The following is a 27,268-nucleotide window of genomic DNA, read 5'->3' on the forward strand; positions in this document are numbered from 1 at the left end:
GTTGCCAATCAGAGAAGAAAGTGGGATGAAAACAGCTCCCGAGGGAGAGTGGGCAGCTGGAGACGGCGGGAGAGGAGGGAGGAGGCAGGGGGAGGAATCCCGAGATGCCTCGCTACCGAGTTCACACTGAGTGGAATTGCTAGCAATTTTGTAACAGAAAAACAATTTGTGTGAATCTTGGGGGGGAAAAAAAAAACATAAATAAAAAAGAGCCTGTCAGCAGGGTTGGAGGCAGGAGGGGAGAAGCAATGCCGGGGTCACCGTGCACTGAGCGAGGGGCCCCACGATGGTGCCCACAGGCAGGAAAGGAGGTCGGAGCTGGGGGCCAAACCTGCCCGAGCCCACCACGGTGCTCAGCAGCACCCTTCAGCTTCACAACCCATCTGCATCTCAACATCCATCAGGCCCCGCAAGGTTCCCATCCGCCCAGCACACGCGGGTGCAAAGCAGCTCCACGCCGCTGTCGAAGGTGCTAATAGCTGCCGCAAGAGAGTCCAGCTCCAGAGGTAATCGCAGACCTCATTACAGCCAAGGAGCCCGCCAAGTATTTTTTTCCAGGCTCAATGGAAGGAAAAAATTAAGCCCAATCACTATATAGAGCGGCTACACTCGACAGAAGTTACTGCCTAAACCTTTAGCTGGCAAAGCCTGAGGATTTCTTACCTGCCCCCAGCCAAAAAAAAGTGCTCGCAGCGCCCCGGGCAAGGCTGGATCAACACCGCGCTCCCAGCCCGGCCAGGATTGCACTGAGTGGTGTTAACGATCACGCAACCGAGGTCTGCAAAGAAGTCAAGAGATGGTGTTTATTGAGCCCAGAACTCGCCAGAATGACAGATTTAGGGTATTCTATACAGAAACCAGACCTGTTTGATGGTTGCTCCTGTTGCCCTGGAGACACAACGGGCCTCAACGTTATTTACGCTTTTCCAATGACCACGACAGCACCAGGATGATACGGCTCATCGATTTCCCTAATGAAAATCTTGGTGAACCATAATGTCGGACCACAAAATAATGGCGAATCTCGTCAGCCAAGGAAGAGTCGGCATGAACTGCTGTTACACTCAGATGGATCGAAACCAGGACCTTCCCCCCCTGCACGTGGAGCCAGGGAAATAACCGTGCAACGCACATGGAGGGGCCAGCGTTCACCTCTGCTGGTGCCAGGACTCTTGGCATCTCTTAAGCCACGGTGCTTTCCTAAGTGATTTTTTTTTTTCCTCCCATTAATGGTGCAAACTGCAGAAGAACCAAGAGTTCTCATCCCTCCACCTGATGCTTTGATAAAACGCCTGAAGTGCAGGGTATAAAGATCCCAAATCCCAGTAAACCAAGCTCCTCACTGCAGGGATGCAGGAAGAAGGGGTGGGGATGCCAACCCTCTTAAACATCAACAATTACTAAGCCTGAAAAATACACACTTTATACATATATTTAAGAAACCTAGAAGAATAGAGGGGTGGGTGTGGAAAAACTCCAAATTTCTTTTCCCAATTATCAGCAAACTGCCTCCTGCAAAGCTGACAGTCAGAAACAAAACAGTCATTACACCACACACCGGCGATGGGAGGGAAGAGATCTGTCAGGTGGGTTTGCAATTAAATATCAAACATGCAAATCGGAGCCGCAGCCTAATGAAGAGCAGACCAAGGGGTCAGCACTGGGATGGAGGGCAGCGGGAGCTGGGTGGCTCCAGGGAAGCCACAGCCCAGCCACAAGCAGCCGAGAGATGCGCTGGGATGGTGAAAGCAGGCAGAAAGGAGCGCAGAAGGTGGGGGGAAACGGGCAACTGGGGTAGAGGAGCTGATGGGAATGGAGAAATCCTGGATAAAGCAGGTGGGGAACAAGGCAGCTGTTTTTCACAGGTTTTCTGAGGCTGACGTCGGGCTGAGCGCTCAGCCGAGATGCCAGTCGAAACGCATGCCTGGCTGGGCAGGACCAGTCTCTGGTGCAGCTCTGAGCAGCCGCGGTTTTGGGAGAGGTGCAGGAGCCGCAGCGGGCCGGGGCTGCGGAGTGGGGATGCAGCCGGGGACCCCGCCAGGTTTGGCAGCAGGGGAGGTGTTTGTGTGTCCCCACGAGACACATCCACCCCTGGCCAGCATCAGATGTGCCAGGGGCTCCATCCCAGGGGATGGGAGGGATGAGGGTGGCAGCAAGCAGTAAATGTCAAACTGCTCTCCTCAGGGGGTCTTCCTCGGCCAGGAGCCACTACAACACACACCAGCGTGGCACATCCATGCAGGGACACCATGGGACCAGCCTCTTTGCCAGCGACTCCTGACCCTGGTTACAGACAGATGTGGCACATCTGTTTACAGCATTGACCAGCCCTACCTTCAGCAGCTCTGCAGTTTCCATAGCTATTGCACGAAGGCACCACAACCTCCCCAAACCTCCCAGACAACCCTGCGGGAAGCCTACGCAGGTTACAGCACCGGTCACAGCTTCCAGGGGAAAAAAAAAAAAAGAAAAAAGAAATATAACAAACCAAACAACATCCAAACTCTGCTTGCAAGCAGCCCCTCCCTGGCTTGGAAAGGATGCTACTGCAGCTTCACCCATTGAAGCTGCCTGAGCAAACCCCATCCCGCAGCACGGGCACCCATCGCAGGGGGGGAGGCAGCAGGGAGGCTGGTGACAGCGGGGTTTGTTTAGTCTGAACAAGAGGAGACTGAGGAAGACACGATGAAAGTCCTCAAAGACGTAAAGGGCAGCAGCAGAGGACAGGAATAATCTGTTCTTTATGTCTGCTGTGGAAAGGACAAGAAATAATGGGCTTTAACTGCAGCAAGGGAGATTTTGACTCAATGGTAAGAAAAACTTTGTAATAATAAGGACTATTAGAGCCCTGTGACAGACAGCCCAGGAAGGCAGTGGGATCTCCATCACTGGAGGCTTTTAAGAACAAGGCAGACAAATATCTGTCAGAAATTATATAGGAATAGTTGATCCTGCCTTGGGGCAGGGGATAAATTAAATTACCTTTTAAGGTCCCCCCCCCAGCTCTCCCTTTCTGTAGTTCCTTGTTCGCCATGTCACCAAAGGCTGTATGCCTTTAAGGAGAAAGCATCTCCCTAAGAAAACAAGCACATCTATCATCAGAAAAGTGCTGTCATTAACAAAGCTAACGAGGCCGGGTGCACAGAGGTGAAGACCCACCAACCCAGGCACAAAGATACGGGATTGATTGGCTCAACCAGCGACCGGTCACCCCGCGTGATGGGACACCGACTCCTTGCAAAGGCGTCTGGGAGGAGAAACCCTCAGCGAAGGGAAGATCCTCGGGCAGCGAGGTGCTGAGGCAAAGGAGCCCTCCTGGAGGAGAGGGCTGTTAGATGAGCAGGGTACTTCAGACAGGAGGAGGGGGGGGGGGGGGAAGTATAAGGCAAGATTTTTTTTTTTGCATGACCACTCTTGAGCACATTCTGGGAGCATTCGGTTCCCACCGGCTTGAGTAATGCCATCGCTGAGCTCTGCCCCAGCGTGCCAGGAGATTCTAGAGCTACAGACGAGCTCTGTCTGCCCCGGGAGATGAACCTACACGTGGGGAGAGGCTGCCTGCAAACTAGCAGGACTGATGTGCAGTTTAGAGCATCAGATCGTGCTAACAGTGACAGGTTTTCCCTTCCCTTTTAAAAAAAACCAAGCTCTTTCTTCGTGTTAGCTGTTTAGCATAAACCAAACAAGCGAGCCAGCCCCATCTCCTACCTCCTGTAACCTTTATTCCCCACTGAGCCGCTTGTCAGCCGTTTGCTGATCGGGTCCATAACTCTATCTGGGAGCGTTATCTCATGCAGGGCTGCCTGACCCTCCCCGGGGGGGAGGGCACGCTCCCCACGCTGGGGCAGCACGGGATGTATCTGTGCGGGGTCCAGGTTGGCTGTTTGTTTGGGCGTTTTGGAGTGGTTTATGGCCAGGTTGCAGACAGCGGGGCTGCAGCCAGCCCCTCTCGCCCGGCTGGCAGGGGGGGACCGCGCTGACAGGCTCAGTGCCTTGCCGATGCCGTCATACAATAAATCTGCAGCATTCTCCAGAGAAATCTATCCAGACATGGAAGAGGTTGGGCACAGCTTCCTGGGAGACCTGCTAACGAGTCTGGAGCCTGATGAGACACCCAGGGAGCCCAGGAGGGAAGGGGGACAGTGACTTACCTGCAGCCCAGCAGCAAGTCCCTAGTAGAGCTAGCAAGAGACCACTAACTCGGGTACCTCTCCTGTCCCAGGCTGGCACGCCGACCTCCTCCTGGGTCTGAGACAAAACCCAGCACTTAGCAGTAACCTCCATTCTGGCCAGGGAGGCTTCTGCGTGTTCCTGCCCTAACAAAAGGGGCTGTGTTTTCTCTAAGCGCCTCCAGGCTCTGTAAGGAGACACTGATGCCTCAGATCAGGTGAAATTCCAGATCCAGGGCAAAAGACAAACCTATCCAGGATCTTTATGGGTCTCATCAGCCTCTGTCTGTTCCAGAAACCTGCAAGATTGGGGATACACATACCCTTACGCACAGGTGTTGCTGCAGGAAACAGCACACGCACACCAAACTGAAGCACGCAAGCACACTCGAGCGCTTCCACCAAGCGGCACGTGGACCCTTCGGCACCCCCACGCGCTCCCAGGTTGTGGGGTTGCTGCTTCGGCCCCGCTGCCTCTGGAGGGTGATGCTGTGAATGAGAATCGGGTGCAGGCAGGGCCATGGGGAAAGGCAGGTACCCGGTCGCTATAGAAACCGGCTGCAGGAGGATGGAGAGGAGGAAGATGGGGTACAGATCCCCACCACGCTGCTTCCACAAGCAGCACCCTTGGCTCTGAGCTGACAGCCCACATCAGCCACGCTGGTTTTGAATCCCACAGCTTGCTGCCCAGGGATGGGGACAAGCCATAAGGGGCACTGCTGCTCCCCACTGAGTTTTTCAGCCTCTCCAAGCCTTGGGGCTTCACTTCCGTAGCAAAGAAAAAAGGCCTTTCCTTGGCAGCTCGCTCTAAATACGAATGCATTGGTAGTTGCTCGAGACATATATACGTCATGGGCACGGTAGCATTGCCCAAGCATGAGCCTGGCATGACTGTGGGCAGTAAGCAGTGTTAGAGGAATACACAGCTCACCAGCCCCAGCCTTTTCCTCCCCAGTTATAACCTGGGGTATAGCCAGGAGGACATGAAACACCCAGCCCAGACTGGGGTCCGGAGCAGTTCAGCGAGCCTGGAGAAAGGGAAAGCAACGAGCACAGCCCCCACTCATCCAGAAAGCTCAGTGCATTTCACAAAACCTCAGGAGCAAAGCCAGGAGCAGGGTGATGGTGTTATCACTGTTTTAAAGGAGGGATGGGGGCAAGGGATGGCGAAGGGAAGCTGATGGTGGCATACAGTACCCGGCTCCCAGCCCACTGCCCCCCTCCCCTCTGCTGCCCAGTCTTGGGTATTGCAGCCCTACATATGCAATCAAATCACCGTGACCTACAAATTAGCTTCTAGACCCATTTTATGCTAAACGGTGTAGGAATACAACAGACTCTGGCAAGACTTCAAATTAAGACTGCCAATTAATGGTCCTCTTGGGGCTAATTAAATATTACTTTCCATAGCACTTTTCCCCTCCCCTAAATACTTTGCCAACTACTTCCAGACCCGGCGCAACACAGCTGCCTGGGGCAGACGGCAGCAGCCGCAGCGCGAGGGGGGGACTCCCCCTGGTACCCAGGTGGGCACCTCTGCATCCACACACCCTTTCAAATTCCAATGTGGGCTGAAGTGATTTGATTTTGGAGCGATCAGTGGGTAAATTGGCCTTGCAGAGATGTCAATCAACGGTTCCATGAAGTCAAGAGCTCGCAATTCCTTCTACTTTGACTGAAATGCCTTTAAGGATATGAATTATGCAAGCAGGGAGATGACGGGGAATGATGGGTGGCAGATTTTCCCCTGTCCAGATCAGCAGGTGACAACAGGTCTGTGCTACAGGCTACTGTGACAAGGCAGCAACGCCTACAGCTTTAACCCTGCCACGAGCCGCACGTCCAGCAACAGTTTTGCCTGCTCCCCAGAGCCTCTCTGACCCAGTTTTGGGGTCTCTGGAAGGGCAAGGGCACACACACCATGCAGCAAGAGGAGATCTCGGGGGACGCACCCAGCAGCAGCAGCAATTCCCCTCCACACCAGCCCCCTGTCAGTGAGGACAAGGCTTGGGAAATCAGAGAAAAACAAAGCTCAGTGAGAAGATGGCTGTCCAAACAGCCTTCCTCCTCCCTCCCAGCGAGATGCCAAATCCTGCTGGCACCCTCCAAAACCAGTGGGTCACAGCACCAGCATCAGGAGAGAGCTGCCAGGAGCAGGGGGCTCACAGGAGGGTCGATAGCCACGAGTGCCTCAAAACATTTTGCAGATCACAAAATGGAAGCTGGCAGAGGAAAGGCTGCATCTCCAAGGATGCTCAGCTAGCTGAAAAATGCTGAAAGTTGGGTTTGCTGAAGATAATACTAGAAGTGCACGTGTCTGCAGAGAGCCAAGGGCCATCACTGCTCTGGTCCTGGAGTTACGCCCATGGGCACTCAGGGTCACCCAGCCTCACCCCAAACACGGGAGCTCCAGTGAAGCAGCAGTATCCCCAGCTAAACACACCCAACACACACCTGAGTCTGCAGAAAGCCTGAAACCATCGCTCCACGGAGAGAGGTTTGGGGGGGTTGGGGTTTTAAAGCACATTTTGATTTCAAAAGCTGCAACAGCGCTAAAGAGCGGAGCTGCTGCAAGGAGGCAGAGCCAGAAGCGGGGTGTGGGGGTGCTTCCCTGAGCTCCTGTGTTCCCCAAATTCACCTCTGGAAACCAAACAGGTCCCACAGCCTCCGTGCAGGCAGGAGAGAGGCATTGGCAGAGGGCAGCACGTACAGGAAGCCTCCCTGCCTGCAGCCCTGCGGGTAAATAGAGGGCACAGTCCCCTGAGCTGGCAGCCAGGGCTGCTGGCCAGTGCTAAGTCACTGAGACAAATTTCAAAAGGGTAGAAGGGGAAAAAATACCCAAACACAGGGGAAACAAAAAAAAGAAGAAAGAAAGAGAGATGAGAAAACATCTCGGCTGGTACAGCCGGCCCCCGAGCCCCAGGAGAGCATCAGCTACTGGGCTTCTCCTCCCGTTTCCATAGCAACACAATTTGGTGCTCTTTAGAAGAGCTCGCTCCCCCCTCTCCCCCTAGTTAATTTTATTTCATGTTTTGAAATAAAAGTGGTTGATATGGCTTTTGTCTCGGGAGCCTCATTGGGGAGGGGGGAGAAAAGGGAGAATATCAGCAGCTCTGGAGGGGCTGCAGAGGGAGAAGGGGGTCCTGGACCCCCCCACCCCAAATCAGCCATCCTGGAAGAGCAGGTTTGCTGGGTCTACCGAGTGCTCCTGCGCTAAGGCGCATTGGGGTGCTGCCCGTGAATCACAGGGTGGTCTCGTCCCTTAGAGGTGACAGGCTGGAGATGGGTGCCAGCCTCATCACTCTCTCCCTGACCTTGAGAAACACCCCAAGACCTCAATTCCCCCTCGTGTGAGCTCGATGCCACCACCCGCCTCTTGCCCCTCCTGTCCATCCACACAGGGCAGACCCACCTCTGGCTGTGCAGATGCAGTGCTCACCCCCACCACGCAAATACGAGCACCCACCCCCAAGGACCCAGCACAACACGCCGAGACCAGCCACGATATATTGTGTGCAAGAAAGAACACAGGGGCTGCAACCCCAAGCCCTCCTGCTCCAAAAATATCCTTCTTTTCCCAGACACGCCACCAGGATGGGAGCAGGGAAGAGGCTGGGAGACACAGAACCAGTACAGCCAGGTGGTAACAGCACAGACCATCCCCTTTACATGGGATTTCCTACACCAGGAACAAGCATCGGAGCCGCCCTTCCCCACCACTCGCCCACAGGACCAGGACCTGCCAAAATCCCTAAATGCCAAACCCGGCTGCTTGGACTCAGAGCAGGGAAGCACGCGCAGCCCGAGGCTGCCGCTCAGCTCCTCGTGAGCATTCGGGCTAATGAACGCGAACGCATCTGTTAGTTGCTAACAGTAGGGCTGTTTGGGAATGTTTTGATTAAATATTTTTCATAGAAAATTCCAACTGGTTGAGATTGAACTCGTTTGCCTGAAATAATTGGTGGGGATAAGTTTTCTAGTTAAAGGAAAAGGACTTAGGAGAAATGTGTTGGAATTTTGCTTCCTTTAAGCTATAATACATTCTATTTCACAATTTAATTTACAGGGAAAGAATGTTAAGAGAGATCAAGTCAATGTTTTGAAGTGGTAGAAAGAAAAATGTTTCAGTAACCAGATAGCTCTGTGGATTTTCCACTTTAAAAAAACCACCAACCACTTTTTATCCCAACCGAGAACAGGAAAACACTTTGAAATCCCAGTTTCTGTAGCAAAAAAGCTGCCCACCTCCAGAAAGCACCCTGGCACTGACCAGCCAGGGCAGGTCCCAGCCTGGACAAGGCTCTCAGCGATTCTCCACCTCCAAACTCCACCACAGCCACCAGCAGGCACCTCGTGCCGTGGGTGTTGGGGTGGCTCCATGGGGCCCATCAGGACCCCGAGGGCTTTGCTGGGAGGGAGCCTCGGGCTGGGCAGGGGGGAAGCTCCTGTCCCACCCCAACCTGAGCTCAGGGTCCGGCAGCAGGAGGGGAGGCAGCGGCTTCCCAGCCCTCCTCCCGGCTCCAGCACAGGGAACAGGGCAGGGCAGAGACCTTCCCTCTGCAGCAGCCCCGACCTCCTGCTCTGCCACCGCGGCCCTTGCGCAGGGGACACAGCCACCGCCTCCCCGGGATGAGCAACCCCCCGGGTCCCCTGTCCCCATACAGAGAGAGGGGCACGATCCTGCCCAGCCCAGCCCACCCTCCTTCAGCATTGCAACATCAACGCCTCTCAAACAAAGTACAAGAGAGAAAGTGAGTAAAAAAAGAAAAAAAAACCGCACACATTTCTAGGCAACACCCGTGCTACCTGTGCGGGCAGACCCCGGGGGGGGCAGCAGCAGCAGGAGCAGCACGGCCCTGCCTGCACTTGCCGGGCAGATATTGCCACCGTGTGGGCAGGGCTTGCAAGCATCAGCTGCAGCAGCTCAGGGAAAATACTCAAAACTCTTAATTAGGTTCCTCCTGTGCTAAAAAAAAAAAGAAAAAAAAATGTTTCCCCCGGGGATGAGTGTTCCCCCCCGGGAGGTTATTGCTGTACGGCCCCTCCTGAGAGCAGCGCTGGTGCTGAGAGGAGAAGCAGGACCCGATGCAGCAAGGGCATCGTCACCCGACGGTTTGGGTACCCCGTGGGTTTGTGGCTGCTCCTAAGGCAGCCGTGGAGGGTGACGGAGGAAACACATTCGTTACCAGCGGGTTTCATTGCACTGCGTGGGGTCCTCAGCTCCCCTGGGAGATGGTTCATGGGTGGGGAGGGCAGCGGCCGGGTTGAAAACTGAGAGCAAAAGGGACAAAGAATAAAGTGGAAAATAAAGATGTGCTCTAGGTCACGCAGGAGGCCTCCAAGAGACCCCGGAGCAACCGCTCTCACCTCTGTTTGTTGGAGCTGCACCCACGGGGACCCCACGAGTGCCTGTGCACGTGTTTGGGAAAGGGGTGAGACAGAACAGGGGATGCTTTTGCATACGATAAAAAAACCAGCTGGCCTGCTGAAAACACCGCGTGGATCTGGGTACTTGTAGCTGGTAGGGTGTCCCCAGGGCACAGGATGGATGTCTTTGGGCCAGAAACCTCCAAAGAGAGGAGCAAAAGTCAGCCTGGACATTGGGGAGCTCACGCTCACACTCCTTCATCTCCAGGATTGCTGCGTGGGGTGGATCCATCTGGAAAGGAGAGGTGCTGGGGGACCCCTCTTCCCTCTCCCAGGGAAATGTTGCTAGCCAAGAAACATGGAAAACTGCGAGGCAGTCGGATGGTCGCTGCACAGCAAGGGCTGCCACGGAGAATGATGGCCGTGGTCCCACCTGGCTTTAAAGCCTATGGGAAAGTATAAATAGCCGTCACAGAAAAAACTGCTGCTACATGAGCAGATGGATTAAGCAGAGTTATGGGAGCTATAGCTATATATATCTAGACGTATAAACCTGTGCGTACATGTGTGTGTGCTCAGATACACGCTCCCCGCTAAAGCCCCCAGATTGCACATGGGACTGGGAAGGGACCTTGTGCTCTGACTTCATCCTCCTTGGCGGTTGCCAGAAAACACTCGGGGGATACAACTGCAGGATTGGGAAATAGTAATAATAGCTTATTTATTTGTTTTTATAGCTTTTTCATTTAATAGCTTGTTTTATTTTTAAACACAACAGCGCTGAAATGTGATTGAGGTGGGAGCAGAGCACTGGCCATCCCCTCAGGAGAAGCAAATGCAAAGGAGAAGGCATGGAGTGGAGGAGGAGGAGGGAGTGGGGAAGGCAAGGGGGAGCTGGGGGCCCCCGGGATAAGGTGTGGAAGCAGTTTCGGGCTCCTTCCATCAGGGCAGAGGTTGCACCTGAAGCAAACGGCCAGAAAACCTGTCCCTGCCAGTGATCTGGGGAACTGGGTACGTCCAAAAGCCAACGAGAGGGTGCTACAAAACCAACCCCAAGGTGACGTGGGGGTATCTGCGTCTTCAGACCCTGCTGCGCAGCCCTGGAGAACGGCTGCACCACCCTCTCAAAAAAACAAATCTTGCGCATCCCAAGTGTTGTATAAGCACCATTTTTATATTGGTTTAATTATTTCAACAATAAATTTTCCACCAAAACAGCTGAAGCGATGCAAACACCAGTGTGGACATGCATAGGCAGAAATCAAAGCGCTGCAGTTTATTCCACTTCCCTGCGGCTGAAAGTCTCTCGGTAGGAGAAACCTCGCGGTGGCCTCCCAGTCCCAGGGGGTTTGTTCCCTGCGCTGTAGCTCCCACTCACACCCAGGGCAAAGGGACACTCGAAGCGCGAGTGACCACGGCAGGCGCTGGGGTTTGCACCTTGGTCCCACGTGCTGCTGGGCTGGGCTGAGCCTGCGGCTGGGTGTCCCCACCGATGGCTGCGTGGGACCCAGACCCAGCACCCTTCGCATGAGCTTTTCCAGCCCCTCCATCGCCCTGAGCAGCGGCTTTGCCAGGTGGCTTGAACTAACCTGGCTGCTTTGCTCCAACAACGGCCCCTTTTGCCAGCAGCAGCAAACAGGAGCACAGCAATCCTCCAGCACCCCGTGGGTGCCCAGGTTTGCAACCAAAACCTGTAAAAGGGTGCTACAAGTCACGGGTCTGCGGCGAGCCCCCTCCAGCTCACGGCCCAGCCCAGCAAAGCACCGTGGGGCTGCTGCAAATTGGCAAGGGGAACTGGTACAAAACGTCGGTGCGTAAATGCAAAACAGCTTATGTGGATCCAGGAGAAGTCCAGCCTCTCAAGGACGACTCCACGCTAATGCTTTTGCAATAAATTCTACAGCAGCTTCTTTCTAGCAGGCTTTTGGTAGGCGTTTGACCCAACTCCAGTCAATCTAACATCGTTACACTGCAGTTAATGTCAGTTTGAAAGTGCTTTTATAGCTGAAACACTGCTGTACTTAATGTAAACACCGAGGTTATGAGGATTCTTGCATTGACACGGGGAGGTTGTACTGATTAGCTTAAATCACTGTCATGTGGTATTAGTTAAAAGGATGTAAAAAGCAGCGTCTGAGGCCTTGTCTGCGCTGCAGAGCCACCGCTACGCCCTCAGGGACCCGGGGGGTAGGTGCACGTACAGTGATAAATTGGGGATTTTCTGCAGAGGGGACAGGGACAGGTTTGTTATGACATCAATAAAGAGCACACGGACAACAGCGCTGCCAACACACCCGTGCTGGGACCCCAGGAGCTCTGGAACAGCAAGACCCCCTGTGCTGGGGAGGTCCCACCGGAGACGCCAGCAAGTCCTGCAGAGCGTCCCGGCCGGATCCTCATCCTGCAGCGCACGGGGGTCCCCAGTCACCCCGCAGCAGGGGACAGGGATGTGGCATCTGTCCAGGAGTGCCCGAGGTCACCAAGAAAAGCCATCGAAAAGCAGAAGCACAAGCACGGTGCCCCGGGGCTGCGGCCACCCCCCCTGAGGGACCGGTGGCCCATCCCTCCGTGCGTTTCACATCGAAGAAAAAATCTTCCAGCACGAGCAGGTTCTTCGGGCCCCTCGGCTGGACTTTGGCAGGCGACGGACAATAGGAAATAGGGACTTGGCGAAGTTTTCTTGTTGAGCTTGCTGGAGACAGGATCGGACCCGCTGCAGGAATGATCTCCTGTAGGAAATCGGGTGGTTAGAGCTGTACGCGAGGGCTGCAATGGCAGGTCCGTACCTCGCCAGGCACCCTCCTCTGAGGGCGGCGGAGCAGGGTGGGAGTGCAGGAAACCCTCCCCCTCCACCAAATTGCATCCCCACCCTCACTGCAAACATCATCTCACCCCTCTGCCTGCCGTCCCCCCCCCCATCCCCTCCCAGCTGGGGCATCGCCCTGACCCCCACCTGAATTCACCTTGTCCACTGGGAACACGCAGCAACGTCCTTCCACTGCTGGGGCGGATGGGTGGGTTTGGGGTTTTTTGAGAACATTTATAAAGATCTCATTGTTGAAAGGAAAAATGGGATCTCCTTTCCTTTTACCTTCCAGGGCAGCCCTAACCCCTCTCCCCTCATACAAAAACACACAGGAAAGGGGTTTCTTTTCTGCTTGATTAGATTCAAAGGGATCTTTGTCTGGGGGTAGGTAGAGAAAAACCCTCCCCCACCTCCCTTTTGACCCTCAAGACTCTGTCTGGTTTTGTTTTAAACCAAGAGAGACAGAGCTACACCCTTGGGATGTTATAAATATATATACACCGGGAGGATGGGGGGGCGGCGTCATTCGATTTTCCTGGACGGCAGCTCCAATCCTGCCGACCCCGCGTTTCTTCCCCGATCTCCGGAGTGCCGGCCGGGGTTTGCCTCCAGATGCACGGGGGTTTCCCAAAACGGCCCCCCCTCTTCCTAAAAGTTTCTCCTCTCCTCCGGTTGCCACGTTATTTAGTTATTCTAAAAGGCTCCTCAGGAAGAAAAGCCATCAGCGGGGTCGGAGCAGCACCGGGGGGGTTGCAACCCCCCTGCTCTGGGGGGGACACCAGGGGGGTCCTGCTGCCTCCTGCCCGGGGGAGCTGCTCCTCCAACGGCCCCGATACGCCTCACCCGTCCCAAAAGAGATCACAGGTCTCTGCGACAGCACTTTAAATTATATACACGCGCACGTGGACACACGTGCTCCGTGCGAGTAGCTGAGCACATGTGTGCACGCGTACATGAACACCCATAAAACACAGACGAATGCAGCTGCACACATTACTGCCTACAAAAAGTTTGTAATGCGGAAAACACACTACGGACTCTCCGGTACCTTTTTTCCTGTCTAGATTTTTCTCACATTAAAAAAAAGAAAAAAATCCATTATGAAAACCACGTACCTCTCGGTATCTTTACTGGCAATTAATTTCAAGGAGGGGTGTTCCATTTTGACAAGGACTCTAAACATGTTAATATTTGAAGAGGGGAAAAAAAGTATGACATTAATTATTCAGATATTAGTAGGCATGCTGACAGCATAGCCCAAATGATTTTCTGTCACAAACTGCTATTAATGGATTTTTTTTTTTTTTTCCTCCTCCACGGAAGTATTTTACAAAGACTCGGTACCAGCATTTTTCTTGAAAGAGTTAAGTGCTGAAATTATCATTATAATTGTAGGAGCAGTAAGGATTAATAATGAAAATAATGGGAACCAGAGCGCACAACAGATGTGAATCTCCCCTGTAATCGTGTGATTAAAAACCAAACGTACTACATTGCAAATCATGGTGGTGCACTGAAACCACCCCTTTGGGGTCTCGACTTGCACCCCAGGAACCTGCACCCCAAGGACCCACATCCTGTGTGCTCGCACCCCAACCTGCACCCTGGGGATCACGTCCAGCCGTGCACCCCCCTATGCCTGCACCCCACCGTGCCCTCCATCCCATGCCACAGGCAGGACTGGCAGGGGAGGACATTGCTGGGCAGCACATTACCAACCGAAAGGGGCTTCTGCCCCGGCCCCCCCGGGCGGCACAGCTGGGGGGAGCAGAGCTGGGGGGGGGGAGCACAGCTTGGGGGGGGAGCACAGCTGGGGCTGGGCTGGGTTCACAGAGTTCAGGCTGCCGAGATTTTAGGGCGAGATAGCGAAAGCTGACACCCAGGGAGCCCCCCCGACCGGGCCAACAGCCGGCCCTGCAGCCCCCACCACCTCATTCGGGAGCCCCACAGAGAGGGGCCGAGGGGGTGGCCAGGTGACACCCCCCTTCCAGCCGGCCCAGGGCCACATCCTGCCCAGCCTCACTCCCCCGAGGATGCTGCTCGCCAGCCAGCGCTCCCTGGTCACCCCCTCCTTCCCCAGCTCCCTCGGAGCCGTTTTCTCTTCTCAGTCCTAAAAATAATGAAATAAGGAAGGAAATGGGGGTGTCGTGGTGTCATCCTGCTCCCTCACCCCACAGCTCTGCTGGACCCTGTCCCCACCCAAGGATGGGTGACGGGTGCCCACCAGCCACCCTCAAGTGACACCCAGTGTCCCTGGATCTATTTGAGGGTGTGAGAAGCTTTCAGGTATAAATATGTCAGGGCAGGGAATCCCACCTGGATAAATGCAGGGGAAAATGGGAATTGGCAGGAAAAAATACAAATATGCAAGTGAAGACCGGGCGTTATTTGCAGGGTGGAAGGGAGGCTCCGTTTCTGCAGAGCACCTCTGGTCCTGCAGGCACCCAGAGGGACACGGAGAGGGGCAACAGCACGTGCCCGTGTCCCCAAAACCTCCCTGCACTCCCCAGACTCTCCCTGCCCTGTCGGAAGTTATTTGCTTCCACGTGTATTTATGTATTTCTGCTCTTGGGAACCGACGGGGAGTATCTGAGCTCTGGCCCAACGGGGAGAACCACAGCAGAGGGGACAAATCCCCCCCCCCAAACTCTCCACGCTCCCACTGGCTTTCAGAGGACAAGCTAAGAATATAAAATCATAAATCTAAGAGCAGCATTTTTGTTATTTCCCTTTTTTTTTTTTTCTTCCCCAAAGTCATCTCCGATGAGAAGTTAAAGACCAGTTCAAAAATAATCCTCAACTGAGACCTTTACCGCGAGTCGAGGAGGGCTTTTCATCGCGTTAGAAACCACAGACAGCAAAACGTGGGCTTCGATGTTTCAGATCCAGCTCGCTGCTCGGGGAGGATTGATTTCAGAGCACATCCTGATGGGTCACTTCTTTTTTTATGACATGCCGCTTGCATGCAGAATCCCAAGTTTCCTACGCAACGTCTTCAGTTATTTTGGGGGGGGGGGGTTAACCACTGTAACGAATGGTTAATTACAAGCAGTCGCCCAGGCGGTTGCTGGTATTTCCAGCTGATTAAAAGGCTGGATGAGCCCAGTGTGTAAAATTGTAGGAAAAAGTGGAATTTAAGGTAAACACCCCGAGTGTGTGAGGCCCCAGCGGATCCAGGCACACTGCAAGGAAGCCAAGGGGCAATTGGGGTGAAATGGGGGAGAAACGGGTCAGAGGACCAACAGTGCCCAGACCCCCCACACACACCTTCTGGGACCCCCAAACTCCTCCTGAGGGAGCCGTTCCCGAGGGGAGAACCCGCCGAGGGTCACGCCAGCGCTTTGGGGACCCCCTGCCCTCCCCTTCCCCACAAACCCAGCCTGGATCCGTGCTGTTTGCCATGCCGAAGCCAGGATTTAATGGCATTTTCCTCGCTCCCCACCCCCCGCCCCGGTCCGGGAAGGGGAGAGGACCGGAGCCACACACCGGCCCCGAGCAGGGATGCTGTTCCGGCGGGAGAGCGGCCGGATCCTGCCCCGACCCCAGAACCTCCTTTTTTCCTGACAAAGGACAGGCGAAATCCTCCCCCGGTTTTGGGGAGAGGTGGGAGGGGGAAGGATGAGCACAGTTTCCCATATGGCCTCATTTAGGGTAATTTCTTTCAATTGCTAAAAGCATAAATTCCACCTATTGAGCCCGTAGATTTATATGGAACAGCTGAAGGATCCTCCAAAGCGCTTTGTGGGCTGGCTGCGAGGGCCGGCTCCCACCTTCCAGAAAGGTTGGCGGATAATTTCCGTGGTGATTTTTTTTTTTTTTTAAAGCAAAGTAAATTTTAGCTTTTTTTTTTTAAGAGGGAGATATTGATAACATGGGAGTTAGAAAGAGCCTCATAACTCACAATAAACCCTTGTCCATTCTCTTCTATTGACTACATGTAAACATGGTAAATGAAAGGCCTTTAGTGACACTTAATCCCTCACCCCCTCCTCGCTTCACCCCCCCCCCCCTGCTCCCTCCCTGCCCCCAGCCCAGCCTGCCCTGGGAGGGGGTTACGCTGCTTTTTTTCTCACAGCTTGCTGTTTTACTGAGCCCCTCCTCTGCTATCTAATTTATCATTAACACCCTGACACTAAACTAAATAAATGCAGCGGCTTCCCTCGGCTTCCCCCCACACCTTGCTCCAGAGCTGCAGTTTTCCTCCCCCCGGATCTTTTAGGCATGAACGAGTCGCAAATCTACGAGTTGGGTTTTTTTTTTGGGGGGGGGGGGGGGGGGGCTCGGAGTCCCTTCCCCGGCAGGTCCCGTGCTGGTCCCTGTAGATAATTAACGTCATTATTAAATTACCTTCTTTAAAAGATAATAATAATAATAGCAGGGTCATTTGGCTGCGATTAGACCCGGTGCGGTCTCGCCGGGGTCGCTGCCTCCTGCTCGGGCTGCTCCCAGGCTTTGCCTCTCGAAATTTTAAATGTTTTTAAATGGGAGTCATTTTGACTTGGATTCCTTTCCTCCCTGCCAGAAAGGAGGAGGGGAAGGAAAAAAAAAAAAAAAAAAAGCTGCAAATAGGTTTCAGGCGCCGAGTTCCTGATTTGCAGATCGATATACTTGTGTAATTTGGGTTTCAGCGATTTTTAAGAGCAGAGAGGGTTTTTACCTGGCAGAAGCGAGGTCGTCAGATGATTTTGTGGCAATCGAATAATACATAGTTATTAATCACAACTAATGAGGTCTTGACTGGAGGTGCATTTCGTTTCTCTTTCCATTTTTCTCGGTTTGGAAAGATAATCTTTCTGGCTGTGAAGGAGCCACGTAAATGCTTCCCAGGTCAGAATTTCAACCTTCCCAACTCATATCCAAAATAACAGACTTCAGGCCCCTTTCAACACACTGCACAGATAAAAACCAATTCTAGTCTTTGGGTCGCTTGTTCTGATCTACGTTGGGGTTTGTGTTTGGATCTGACTCTACCGATGCTGTTCCAACGGGATCTTCCAATCTCTGGCCACGTTTTCCTTTGGCAGAGATTTAAAAATATATCTGAAGTGCTCCTTCCATAAGGGGCACTAACTCCTGAGGCCCTCAAAATAGAAACACATGTTTGGGGAACAGTCTCTGGCCTACAAATTAGAGGGAAGGAGCTATTGATTTCCAATTAAATGTTGAGGAAAAATGTTTCTTTCGGGCAAAATTTGTCCACAGAAACACTCACACACACCCCCAAAGCAGCTGAGCACATGCATGCACGGTCACACACTCACACATGTGACAGGCACACATGTGTCGCTTCGCACAGCTGTACAGCACGGAGGGTTGTAGCCACACGGAGCCGAGGACGCGGCCACAAATGCATGGGGGGGGGACACGCACGCACGCAAACACACACGGACAAGCACACACGTCTCACGTGGGTCCAGCGCACAGGAGGGTGCCAGGCCCACGGGTGGGTGTGAGCAGAGGAACGTGCTTTCCAAACCACGTAAATAAACGCACAGCCAGATGTGCGCGGCCACACAGCCACAGCTGTACATAGACTGGCGGCACAGGCTGATACACACTCCCTGCGTAGCACGCAGGCATACGCACAACCTCCGTGGGTGCACACACATGCACACACACTCACACACGTGTCCTGGGTGCACAAACACGCATCCCCCCCGAAGGGAGCACAGACGGTGCACCCCAGCCAACCCACCCACCCCAGCACACACCCACAAAAACGGCCAAATATCAGCCAGTTCTGTGTAAAAAAAAAAAGTATTTATTTCTCAGCCTAGATCCCATATTGCACGCAGGAATTAACACTTTCATCGTCATATACTTACAACAACTTCAAATAAATAAAGGTACAGTAAATCTAAACAGAAAGCCCAATACATGGCTGGAAAAGGCTCTTTCCTCCCCTGGGTGGTTATTTTTAAACGCATGTTTTAGGCCGGGGCATGGGGGAAAGGCAGCATCGGCTGCTGGATGTGCCCAGCCTGGGGAAACTCCCCTCCCCATCCACAGCACCCCCCAAAAATAAATTATCCCTGGGCAGAAACATCCCTGGATCCGGTGGTCCAGCAGAGAAGCACCCATGAAGTGACCAACATTTTTAAATGCGCTGGATGGGAATTTTTAATCCAGCAATGGAAAGAGAGAGCAAAGGTCCCTGAAACCCCCAGCCCCAAAATAAACCCTTACAAACCGTGATTACAAAGCACCACACCGTATCCAAGCTGAGATTTTTCCTGAGTCTAAAGCAGGCTGCATTTTTAAAAGCAGCACCCTTTCATAAAAGTTTTCTTTTTCTTTTCTTCTTTTTTTTTTTTTACAAGATACTTTCGGTTTTCTCCTACCTAGACAAACATTTTTATGGAAAAAAAAAAAAAAATCCGTTTCTGCTTCTTTTGCACCCGTTTGGAAATAAAGCAATGTCACTAATGTCATTATAAAGGTGCCTTTATATCCTTTATGCCGTCCTGGCGATGCGAGTTGATCTTTTGCTCAAAACCAGAACTAGTTTGTATCACTCGAACCGCTCCCTCCTCCCGGCTCATTGTGTCCCGCAGAGGTACTGCTTCTTCCAACCAGGTACCGCTTGGGCTTGTTCATTTTTTAAGTCCAAAACAGGTTATTTCAGATAACAGTTTGGGTTTTCCTTTTTTTAATTTTTTTTTATTTAGTTTTGATGCATCGCCACCCCCCTCTCCAGTCTCTTACTGGGGGATTGCTAGTAAGATTCCTTTTTTTTTTTTTTTTTTTTGATCGCTTAATTTCTTTGAAACATGTTTAAAAACAAATGGTGAGATTATTGTTATTATTGTTGTTGCTATTATTATTATTGTTGTTGTTTGCTGTGAACGGGATGGTTCTGCTGCTTGAGGAGCCATTCAAGGTGTGTTTGTGTGGAAAGTTTTGAGGTATTTTGTATTGTATTCACAGCCCTGCTACAACCCCCTTACATTATATACAGATATCTACACCTACACACGCACGTACGTATGTGTGTGAGCAGATAAATATGTACGTGCACGTAATGTCTGCATGTGTGCACACATATCGTGTATTAATAGCGGTGTTTTCCACACACCCACATGTACAAATGCATATATACACAGAGATAAATATCCGTGGACGTGCACACGCGTAGGTGCCCGCCTGCCCGCTCACCCCACGCACGCACTTTCCGAGGTGATTATATCCCTTAGAAAATATTCCTGAGTTATTTGGCTGTTACTACCCGCGGCAGACGGAGCTGCGGAGTCTGGGGTTTGCTGCCCTTTTTTTTTTTTAATATATATATATATTTATAAATTTTTTTGCATTCATTCCCAGCGCGGATCTCGGGTTTGGTTTGTTTTTTTTTTTCCTGCCCGGTCTCCACGGGCGCGGAGCGCGGCCGCCCGCTTTGTGCGGCCGGGGGTCCCTCCCGCGGCACCGCTCCGTCCCACCGACCCACCCGTGCTTTATTTTAAATGTTATTTTTTTCCTAGAAAATACATTTTTAACCCGATCCGGATTTGGAAGAGTCGGGGAGAAAGAGCGAGCGATCGTGCTCCGCGCTCGGCAATTACACGGAAAACGGGCATGTTTCTCCTCCTCCCGCCCCCCCCGCCACGCGTGTCCCCTTCTCTCTCCCCGGCTCTGCCCTACGGATCCCCCCCCGCCCCGGCTGGCCAGGCCGAGGGGAGCAGGGGGGTTGCGGGGGACACGCGGGGCAGAAAAAAAACATTTGCGTGATTCCTGTGTGCGCACTCCGAGACGGCGATGCGGAGGCAAACTCCCCAAAATCGGCTTTTCTCGCTCCTACGCACTCGCAGGGCTTGGGGTTTGTTTGGTTTGGGGGTTTTGGGTTTTTTTTAACCGTCCACGGCTATGGATATAAAACCTGAATATTTCGAGACAGAAGAAATCCCCCTCTTTTGCTCAGCGTGGGAGGAACGGGAGGTGGGGTGAAGTAAACAAAAAACCCCCAGTTAACCAAAAAACCCGCTGAAAACCCAAGTAAAACAAACATTGCTTTTAGCAACAATTCACCATCTCCAAGAAAAACAGCGCTTAATAGATACAAAATACGCTTGACCTTAAAAATGTCTTTTTTTTTTTTTACCCACTGATGGAATTAAACAAGGAAAAAAAAAATCAAAACGGGCCGTGCCAGACCTGAATATTTTCTTTTGAATTCTACGATGATTCTCCTCGCCCTCCCCTTTCCCTTCCCTTCCAGCAAAGGACACTGTGAAGGGATTTTTTTCGGGGAACCGATTTTTGGAGGACTGTGGAGGAAAAATAGAAATTCCCGAGCGGGCAGTGCGTGATCCCCGACCGTGGGCTGCGAGTATTTTCTGTTGCAAAGAAGGGGAAGAAAAAGAAACAGGCCCCCCCCCCCAAAAAAAAAAAAAAAAAAACATCAGCTTTGATTTGCTTAACGTTTCCAAAACAGAGCGGACTTCAGAGAGCCCGTCGGGCTTTGATGCCAAAGCGGGGTGGAAATCACATCAGAAATAGTCAAAAGAGCCAGTTACAAAGCCACTGGTTTGCAAGAAAAGTTAAACTGGGATATGATTTCCTCTGCAGAGGAGAGAGACATTCCCTCCGCATTCTTCCCCGCATTCCACTCCGGAGCTCGGGAGAGATCAAATTGTCCATCTGTACTCTATTGCTAATGCTCCTGGATCCTATTTCTTGTGCCCGTAAAGCTTTTACAGGCCTGCTACCTTTAGGCTATCGGAGTTCGGGTTATTATCCAGCAAACAACTCACTTTTTTCTTTTTTTTCTTTTTTTTTTTTTAATATACGTGCAGCAGTTTCAAATAACTTCCTCTCAAAGCCTCCTGTTTGCTTTTAGCAAACAGAATTTCCTGGTCTTTTTAAAGTTGGTGTTTTCTTCCTGTCTCTTAAGTAGACAGAAAACATTACATTGCTATTAATATAGTTATTTGGAATAGCTGCTCCCAATTTCGCCGGGATTGACTCGGACCGAAGAGGAGTGTTTATGCTGCATGACATCATTATTTCTCTCTGCGTGTGATTAGTATTAGTTTAATCCAATGCATTTATGGAGGAAAAGGGAGAAATTAGATCTATTCTTTCCTCGGTTTTTTGGTATATAGAAGCGGGGGGAGAAGGGGCGGTGGGAGCGGGGGCCGGGGAGCTGCCGGCCGGCCGGGGTGAGCTCTGCTCGGCGGCGGGAGCCCCTTCCCTCCCCTCCGAGCTGCGCGGTTCATCCCAAATCCTTTTGCTGGGAATAACCCATCGCGTTTCGCAGCCAGGCGGGGAGGGGGGAAGGCGTCCGTCCGCCGCCCCCCTGGGTTTGATCGCGTGTTTTAGCTTCGTCCCTTAAAACTCAGCGCGAAACCAGCATCGGACCCTGGCACGTACACGGACAAAAAAAAAAAAAAAAAAAAAAAACAAAACCCTCCCCCGGGCAGAGCGGGGAAACCCCCCGTCCACCCCCCAGCCGAAGCCGTGTACACACTCACTCGCAGCCTCCCCGAAACGCTCCTGCACCCCCCTGGACCCCGCACGGCTCCTCCGGGCATCCACCTCCCTGCCCGGGAGCCCCCGGCTCGGGCGGCCGCGGAGCTCGGCGGGACGGAGGGGTCCGCTCCCCCCCTCCGACCCCCGGGGCACCCCGGCCCGGCCGCCCCCCCCCCCGGGACCCCCTCCCGCCCCCCCTGCAGCTCTCATCTGTTGCATGTAAACCTTTCCTCCGGGCCGTCCGCTGTCCTTAGAGATCCTCCAAGCTATAGCCCCGGAATTTGAGGCTGGGGGGCACCGGGATAGCGTTGCCCCCCAGGTGCCAGCTCCACAGCGGGTGAGTTTTGGAGAGGGCCCAGGAGTTTTTGACCCCCAGGGAGGAGGCAGGACACAGGTCCCCATCTTCCCCCACGACCAGGGAGGGAATACAGGGGAAGTTGCCCATGAGGCTGAAGGAATTCCGAGGCGGGGTTGGCCCGGCGCTGCCGAGGCGTTTGCAATGAGTGTTTCCCTTTTTGGCATTCCTCCTTTGAGTCTTTTGTGGCCTCCCTTTAGAGGAGCTCTGTTGCCTTTCTGCCTCAGCGCCTCTGGCAAGGCGTCTGCGCTTGGCATTCCTTTCCGAGCCATTGCCTTTCAAAGCTTTGTTTGACAAGGTGCTGGGGCTCTCTGCTCTTTTGGAGCCGGGGGATTTGAGCTCTGCAGCTTTACAGGGCTCCGTCCTCCCTCCGTGGCGCAAACTTTTCCCGTCCAGGTTGAACCCTTTGGCGTAACACCACAGCTTGGATTGCCGGATCAGCCGGTCAAAGTGCTCCCGCCGGGGCTCCCCCGTCTCCCCGGGGGGCGCCGGGCCGAGGCTCCCCGCCAGCTCCTGAGCCGGGGGCTGCGGGGCCGAGCCCGGGGCCGGCTCTTGGGAAGGCGCTCGCCCGGCTAAAGCTCCGCTTTGCCTCTCTGCCTGGTCACTGGGGCCTAACGAGGCTCTATTGTTCGAGGCATCTTTGTGCAAATCCTTCCCTTTGGCGCAGGGCTCCGCGTCCCCAAAGCCTCCCTCCTTTTGTTGCGGATCCCCCCCAGGGGTGCTGCTCGGGGAGGGAGGGGGGGAGGAGGAGGAGGAGGAGAAGGAGGAGGAGGAGGAGGAGGAAGGGGAGGCCTCCTGCTTTGCGTACAGCTCCGGCAGCGGCTGGGCCCCCGAGCCCAGGACCGGACCCGGGCTCAAACTTTCCAAAGTTGATGCTCGCAAAGTCCTGGCCCAGAGCTGCTGCGAGAGGAAGAGGAGGTTGGGGTCGGGGCGCAGGGCTTTGCCCACGCTCGGGGGGGGCTCGGCAGGGCGCTCCTCGCCGAGGGGCTCCCGGGGGGGCTGCGGCTGGAAGCGGGGCAGAGCCGCCTGCCTGTACCGGGTGCTCTGCACCGAGTCCCCGCTGCACAGCGAGCTGCTCTCCGACTCCGAGGAGCTGCCTTCCTCGCTGCTGCACGAGGTGTCCCCTTCCTCCTCCTCCTCCTCCTCTTCTTCCTCCTCCGACGAGTCGCTGGAGGTGGCGGGGCTGGACCCACCGAAGTCCAGGCTGGAGTCCGAGTCGCTGGAGTAGCCGGCGGAGGTACCCTGCCGCTTGGAGCCGGGGAAGACGGAGGAGCGGCCTTTCCTGGCGGCCGCGGGTCCCTTCTCCGCCGGGAAGAGCCCCTTGGCACAGCAGGGACCCCGTTTGCGCCGGCCCGGCTGAGCGAGCGCGGCCGCCTGCGCGGAGGGGTGCGCGGCCGCGGGGTGCAGCAGCGCCAGGTCGCGGGGGTACCCGGCCAGGACGCCGGCGAAGAGCCCCCCCCGGCCCGCCAGCCCGCAGCCCCTCCGGCCCCGGGGGGGCTTCTCGAAGGCGGGGAAGGCCCTGTGGAAGGGCTGCGGTAGCAGCGCGGCCGGCGCCGAGCGCGGCTTGGGGAAGGCGGGGGGCAGCTTGGGGCGGCCGGGGGCCGCGGGAGCGCAGCAGCCGCCGGCTCTGCAGGGCGGCAGCAGCTGGGGCCGGGGGCAGGGAAAGAGCTCCCCCGGGTCCGGCAGCAGCAGCTGCTCCCTCCTCTTGCTCTTCCTTTTCCTCTTCCTCCTCCGGGGGCTGAGGCTCTTGCAGGAGGTGCAGAGAGCCTCCAGGTCCGCCTTGGAGATGAGGGAGCATTTCACCGCGCGGGTGGGCACCGAGTTGATGGCTTTGAGGGTCCGGAGCTCTTTGAGATCGCAGCGTCGGCTCTTGATCTTTAAGGTTTCCATCTTCTTGCTGATGGTGGTCCTGGGGATATCCTTAAACAGGTCGCTGAGGACCTGGGCCAAAGCAAACATCTGGGTGCCATTGATCTGTAAGTATCCCAAGTTTATCCCTTCGATTTCTTGATAGCCAGCATGAAAATCCCCCGGCCTGGCTTCCCCATTGTAATCCATGGTAGCTGGAACAATTCCGAAGGTCCCTTCGCAGGTCAGGAACATTTTGCAAGGAGCATTTACTTTGTCTCTTTCAAAGGGGGCATTGAAAATAAGGACATATTTGTTTCCACTCCCTGATCACACACATCCCTACCCCTCCGGAGAGGTGGGGGAGGGGAAAAAAAAGCAAAAAAAAAAAAAAAAAAAAAGCCAAAGCAGTCGATCTCCCTTTCAAACGCTCCAGTCAATGGTTTGCAACATCTTCCAAACACCCAGTTCCTCCGCCTGTACCGGGGCTTGACTCCTCGTCTTCCCCCTCCCCAGCAAAAAAAAAAGAAAGGAAAATAAAGAAGTCAAACATCTTGCATCCTCCAGGCTCCCCCCGGCCAGCTCCCACCCCGCGGCCGCGCACCCCACCTTCCACTTCAAAAATAATCTCTTGGGGGCGGGGGGGCGGGAGTGGGGGGAGGAATCAACAAGCACAGCCCCCCCTTTTGCTGTGCGAAGCCACTGAGATGCTTAAGCAAACAAAGCTACCGACAAGGGGGGGGGGGGGGCGGAAAAATGGTAGCGGGGGGCGTGGGGGGCTGGGAGGCGGGGGAGCCCCGGGGCTCCGTGCGGCTCCCACCTTCCCCGGGCTCCGCACTCGCGGCCCCGCCGCCGCGTACGGTATATTCTAGGGAACACCCCACCGAGCCGTCCCCGCCACCCGCCAGCTGATTGGGCACTCCAGCCCTGTGATGTCATAAAACCCCAACATTTCACACGCACACCCCCGCGCAAAACCTCATAAACCCCTGGGCGGGCCGCGTAGCACCGCGCAACACCGCGCAGCGCTGCTCCCGGGCGTGCCCGCGGCTTCACCGCCCCGAGACCCGGGCGCACACAATAGAGGCAGCCTTGGGTTTGGGGATTTTTTTTTTTTCCTTAAAAAAAAAATAAATTACAAATTACACTGTATTTTCGAGGTGATGGTAGCGCGGGTGCCTCCGCTTTGTTTCCGCGTTTTAGTTTTCTGGGGTTTGTTTTGGGTTGGTTTTTTTTTTTTTTTCACGTAGGGTTGTTTTAAGAGAGGTTACTGCGCCTTCCCAAATCTGCCCGGATTCCTCTGGGATGGGTGTGTGTACGTATAGATTTAATAAAGCGTGAAAGATATTACTCTAAGCGAGTTGTTCGAAACGATTGACTCCGCAACAATTCATCCTTCAACCCGGAGTGGAATGCTTATTAATTGCCAATTACTGTATTTATTATGTGGAATGAGCGCGGTATCAACAATAACATCGGCAATAGGCAATATGTGCAAATAAAAGCAATGCAAAGATATTTATATTCTTTTTTTACTCACACACGTTCTTTATTCACTTCGCATCTTTTTCTTCCAAACTCTTTCTTTAAAAAAAAAAAAAAAAAAAAAGGAAATTCTTTTGCATGCCTTTGCGCTGCTTAACTTTATTTCGAACTTTAAATCCCAAGATTTCTTCGGCATTTGGTAGCTCACTCCTGTCTTACAAACCAGGCGATGTTTTCCCAAAAGCAGGGGGAAAAAAAGCTGCAGATTTCGGTCTCCAACGGGGAAAAAAGAAAAAAAAAAAAAGAAAAAAAAAAGCCCCATCCCCTTACCCAGCCCGGAGTTCCATTGTCCCGTCCCCTCTATTTCTTTATAAACCTGAAGCTACTTGAGCGAAGTGAGTGGAGCCGCGGAGGCTGGACCGAGGGATTTTAACTCTCTGCTCAGGAGGCTAATTTTGGGGAAACAGTTACCTCGGAAACCTTTCTGGGGGAAGGGAAGCTGCAGCTCTGCAGCGCATGCTGTTCCCTTTCAAGCTTCGTCTGTCTCCCACATGAAAAGTTGCTTTTAGTCTTCCTCTGCTTTTTTTTGTGGTTCAAATGGCAAAATCTGAGTAATTTGATAATAATAATTTGTTAAACTATATGTACAATCAACCACAGATGATCCCGATTTAGAAACAATCCAAAAGGAGGAGGAGGAGGAAGCGCATTCCTGAGTATGCGTGAAAAAAAATTTAAAATAACTCCAACATCGACTTTAATTTGGGAGCGGAGATCACCTGATTTGCTTTTACCTTCTCGCCGGCTGACGGGAGGGGAGCCTCCCGATGCCAATCCCGAGTCTGCCGGGGGAGGAATCACTGCCAGGGTTTTTCCCCTCCCCAGCACCCATGGGCGCACACCCCCCGCAAACGCTTGGCCTTGCTGAGGAAAGAAAATACCCCGTTTTCCAGATCTGGCTGCGTTAAACCACCACATTTCACCCTCGTTTTCCACAGGCAAGAGTTTCCTGTGAGTAAAGGTCTGCCGGCCAACACAAACACCAAATTCCTCTTTGTTTGGGTAGAGGGGAGGGGGAAGAGTTTGCATCGCGATGGACGGAAAGTGGCCGGTTAGGGGATACTGCAGCTTGTTGCAGTGGTTGTCGGCGTGGTTCGCTGCGAGGGACCACAAAAAGTCCTGGTAGCAGCCAGCCCGGAGTTTCCCTTCGCAAATATAAGGGAGATCCAGGGTATTTTTCTTTCCACATAAAGCCAGAGCCATTTTACCTATAGGCTGAGCTTTGCTCCGTGCCAGACTGGAGGAGGGGAGCGTGGGGTGGAGGGAAGGAGCTGGCAGAGAATATCCCTGTCCGATGTGGCTGATGCAGCCGCGGGGTTTATCAGGGGGTCTGCTAAAGAAAATACAAGTTCGAGCAGCGGAATAAACTGTTCCCGATCGCTTGTGGGGCTGTAGAGAGGACCCGGAGCCCCCTGATCGCCAGCCAGGAGGAAACGGGGCTCAGAAGCCGCGCACAGGCGAATGTATGGATACGTCATTTCCCAGTAAATCTCTGTCAATAGGAACACAAATGGACAATATTTTGGCTATGGATAAAGTTCAATATGGAATATGTGCGTGGGGGGGTGCGTTGACGTCTCTATAGGGACGCAGACAGCTCGAAGTGGGACATATAGAGACTCTGCAAATATGTGTGTGTGTATATATATATATATATATATAGTGGTGGGCAGGATACTCGCGGCCAGGGTGGTGGTTCATAAGCAAAGGCGT

The 27,268-nt window shown here is 53.5% G+C and overlaps 1 protein-coding gene across 3 annotated transcripts; it reads right to left on the reverse strand.

Moving 5' to 3' along the window:
- Positions 1 to 10,705: 10,705 nt before the first annotated feature.
- On the reverse strand, positions 10,706 to 24,600 carry EPOP (elongin BC and polycomb repressive complex 2 associated protein). Of its 3 annotated transcripts, none has more exons than XR_008573934.1 (3): positions 22,033 to 24,600; positions 13,458 to 13,517; positions 10,706 to 12,265 (listed from the first exon to the last, which is right to left on the reverse strand). XR_008573934.1 is itself a non-coding variant. In XM_054801917.1 (2 exons), exon 1 carries the CDS (start codon positions 24,263 to 24,265, stop codon positions 22,058 to 22,060), a length of 2,208 nt encoding a protein of 735 aa, XP_054657892.1. In that variant the 5' UTR covers positions 24,266 to 24,600; the 3' UTR covers positions 10,706 to 12,265; positions 22,033 to 22,057. The 3 variants fall into 3 exon arrangements, 1 of the variants encoding a protein (XP_054657892.1); XR_008573935.1 differs by having other exon boundaries at positions 12,500 to 13,517; XM_054801917.1 differs by lacking the exon at positions 13,458 to 13,517.
- Positions 24,601 to 27,268: the final 2,668 nt, after the last annotated feature.

Source organism: Grus americana, chromosome 22, assembly GCF_028858705.1.
Source record: "Grus americana isolate bGruAme1 chromosome 22, bGruAme1.mat, whole genome shotgun sequence".
NCBI lineage: Eukaryota > Metazoa > Chordata > Aves > Gruiformes > Gruidae > Grus > Grus americana.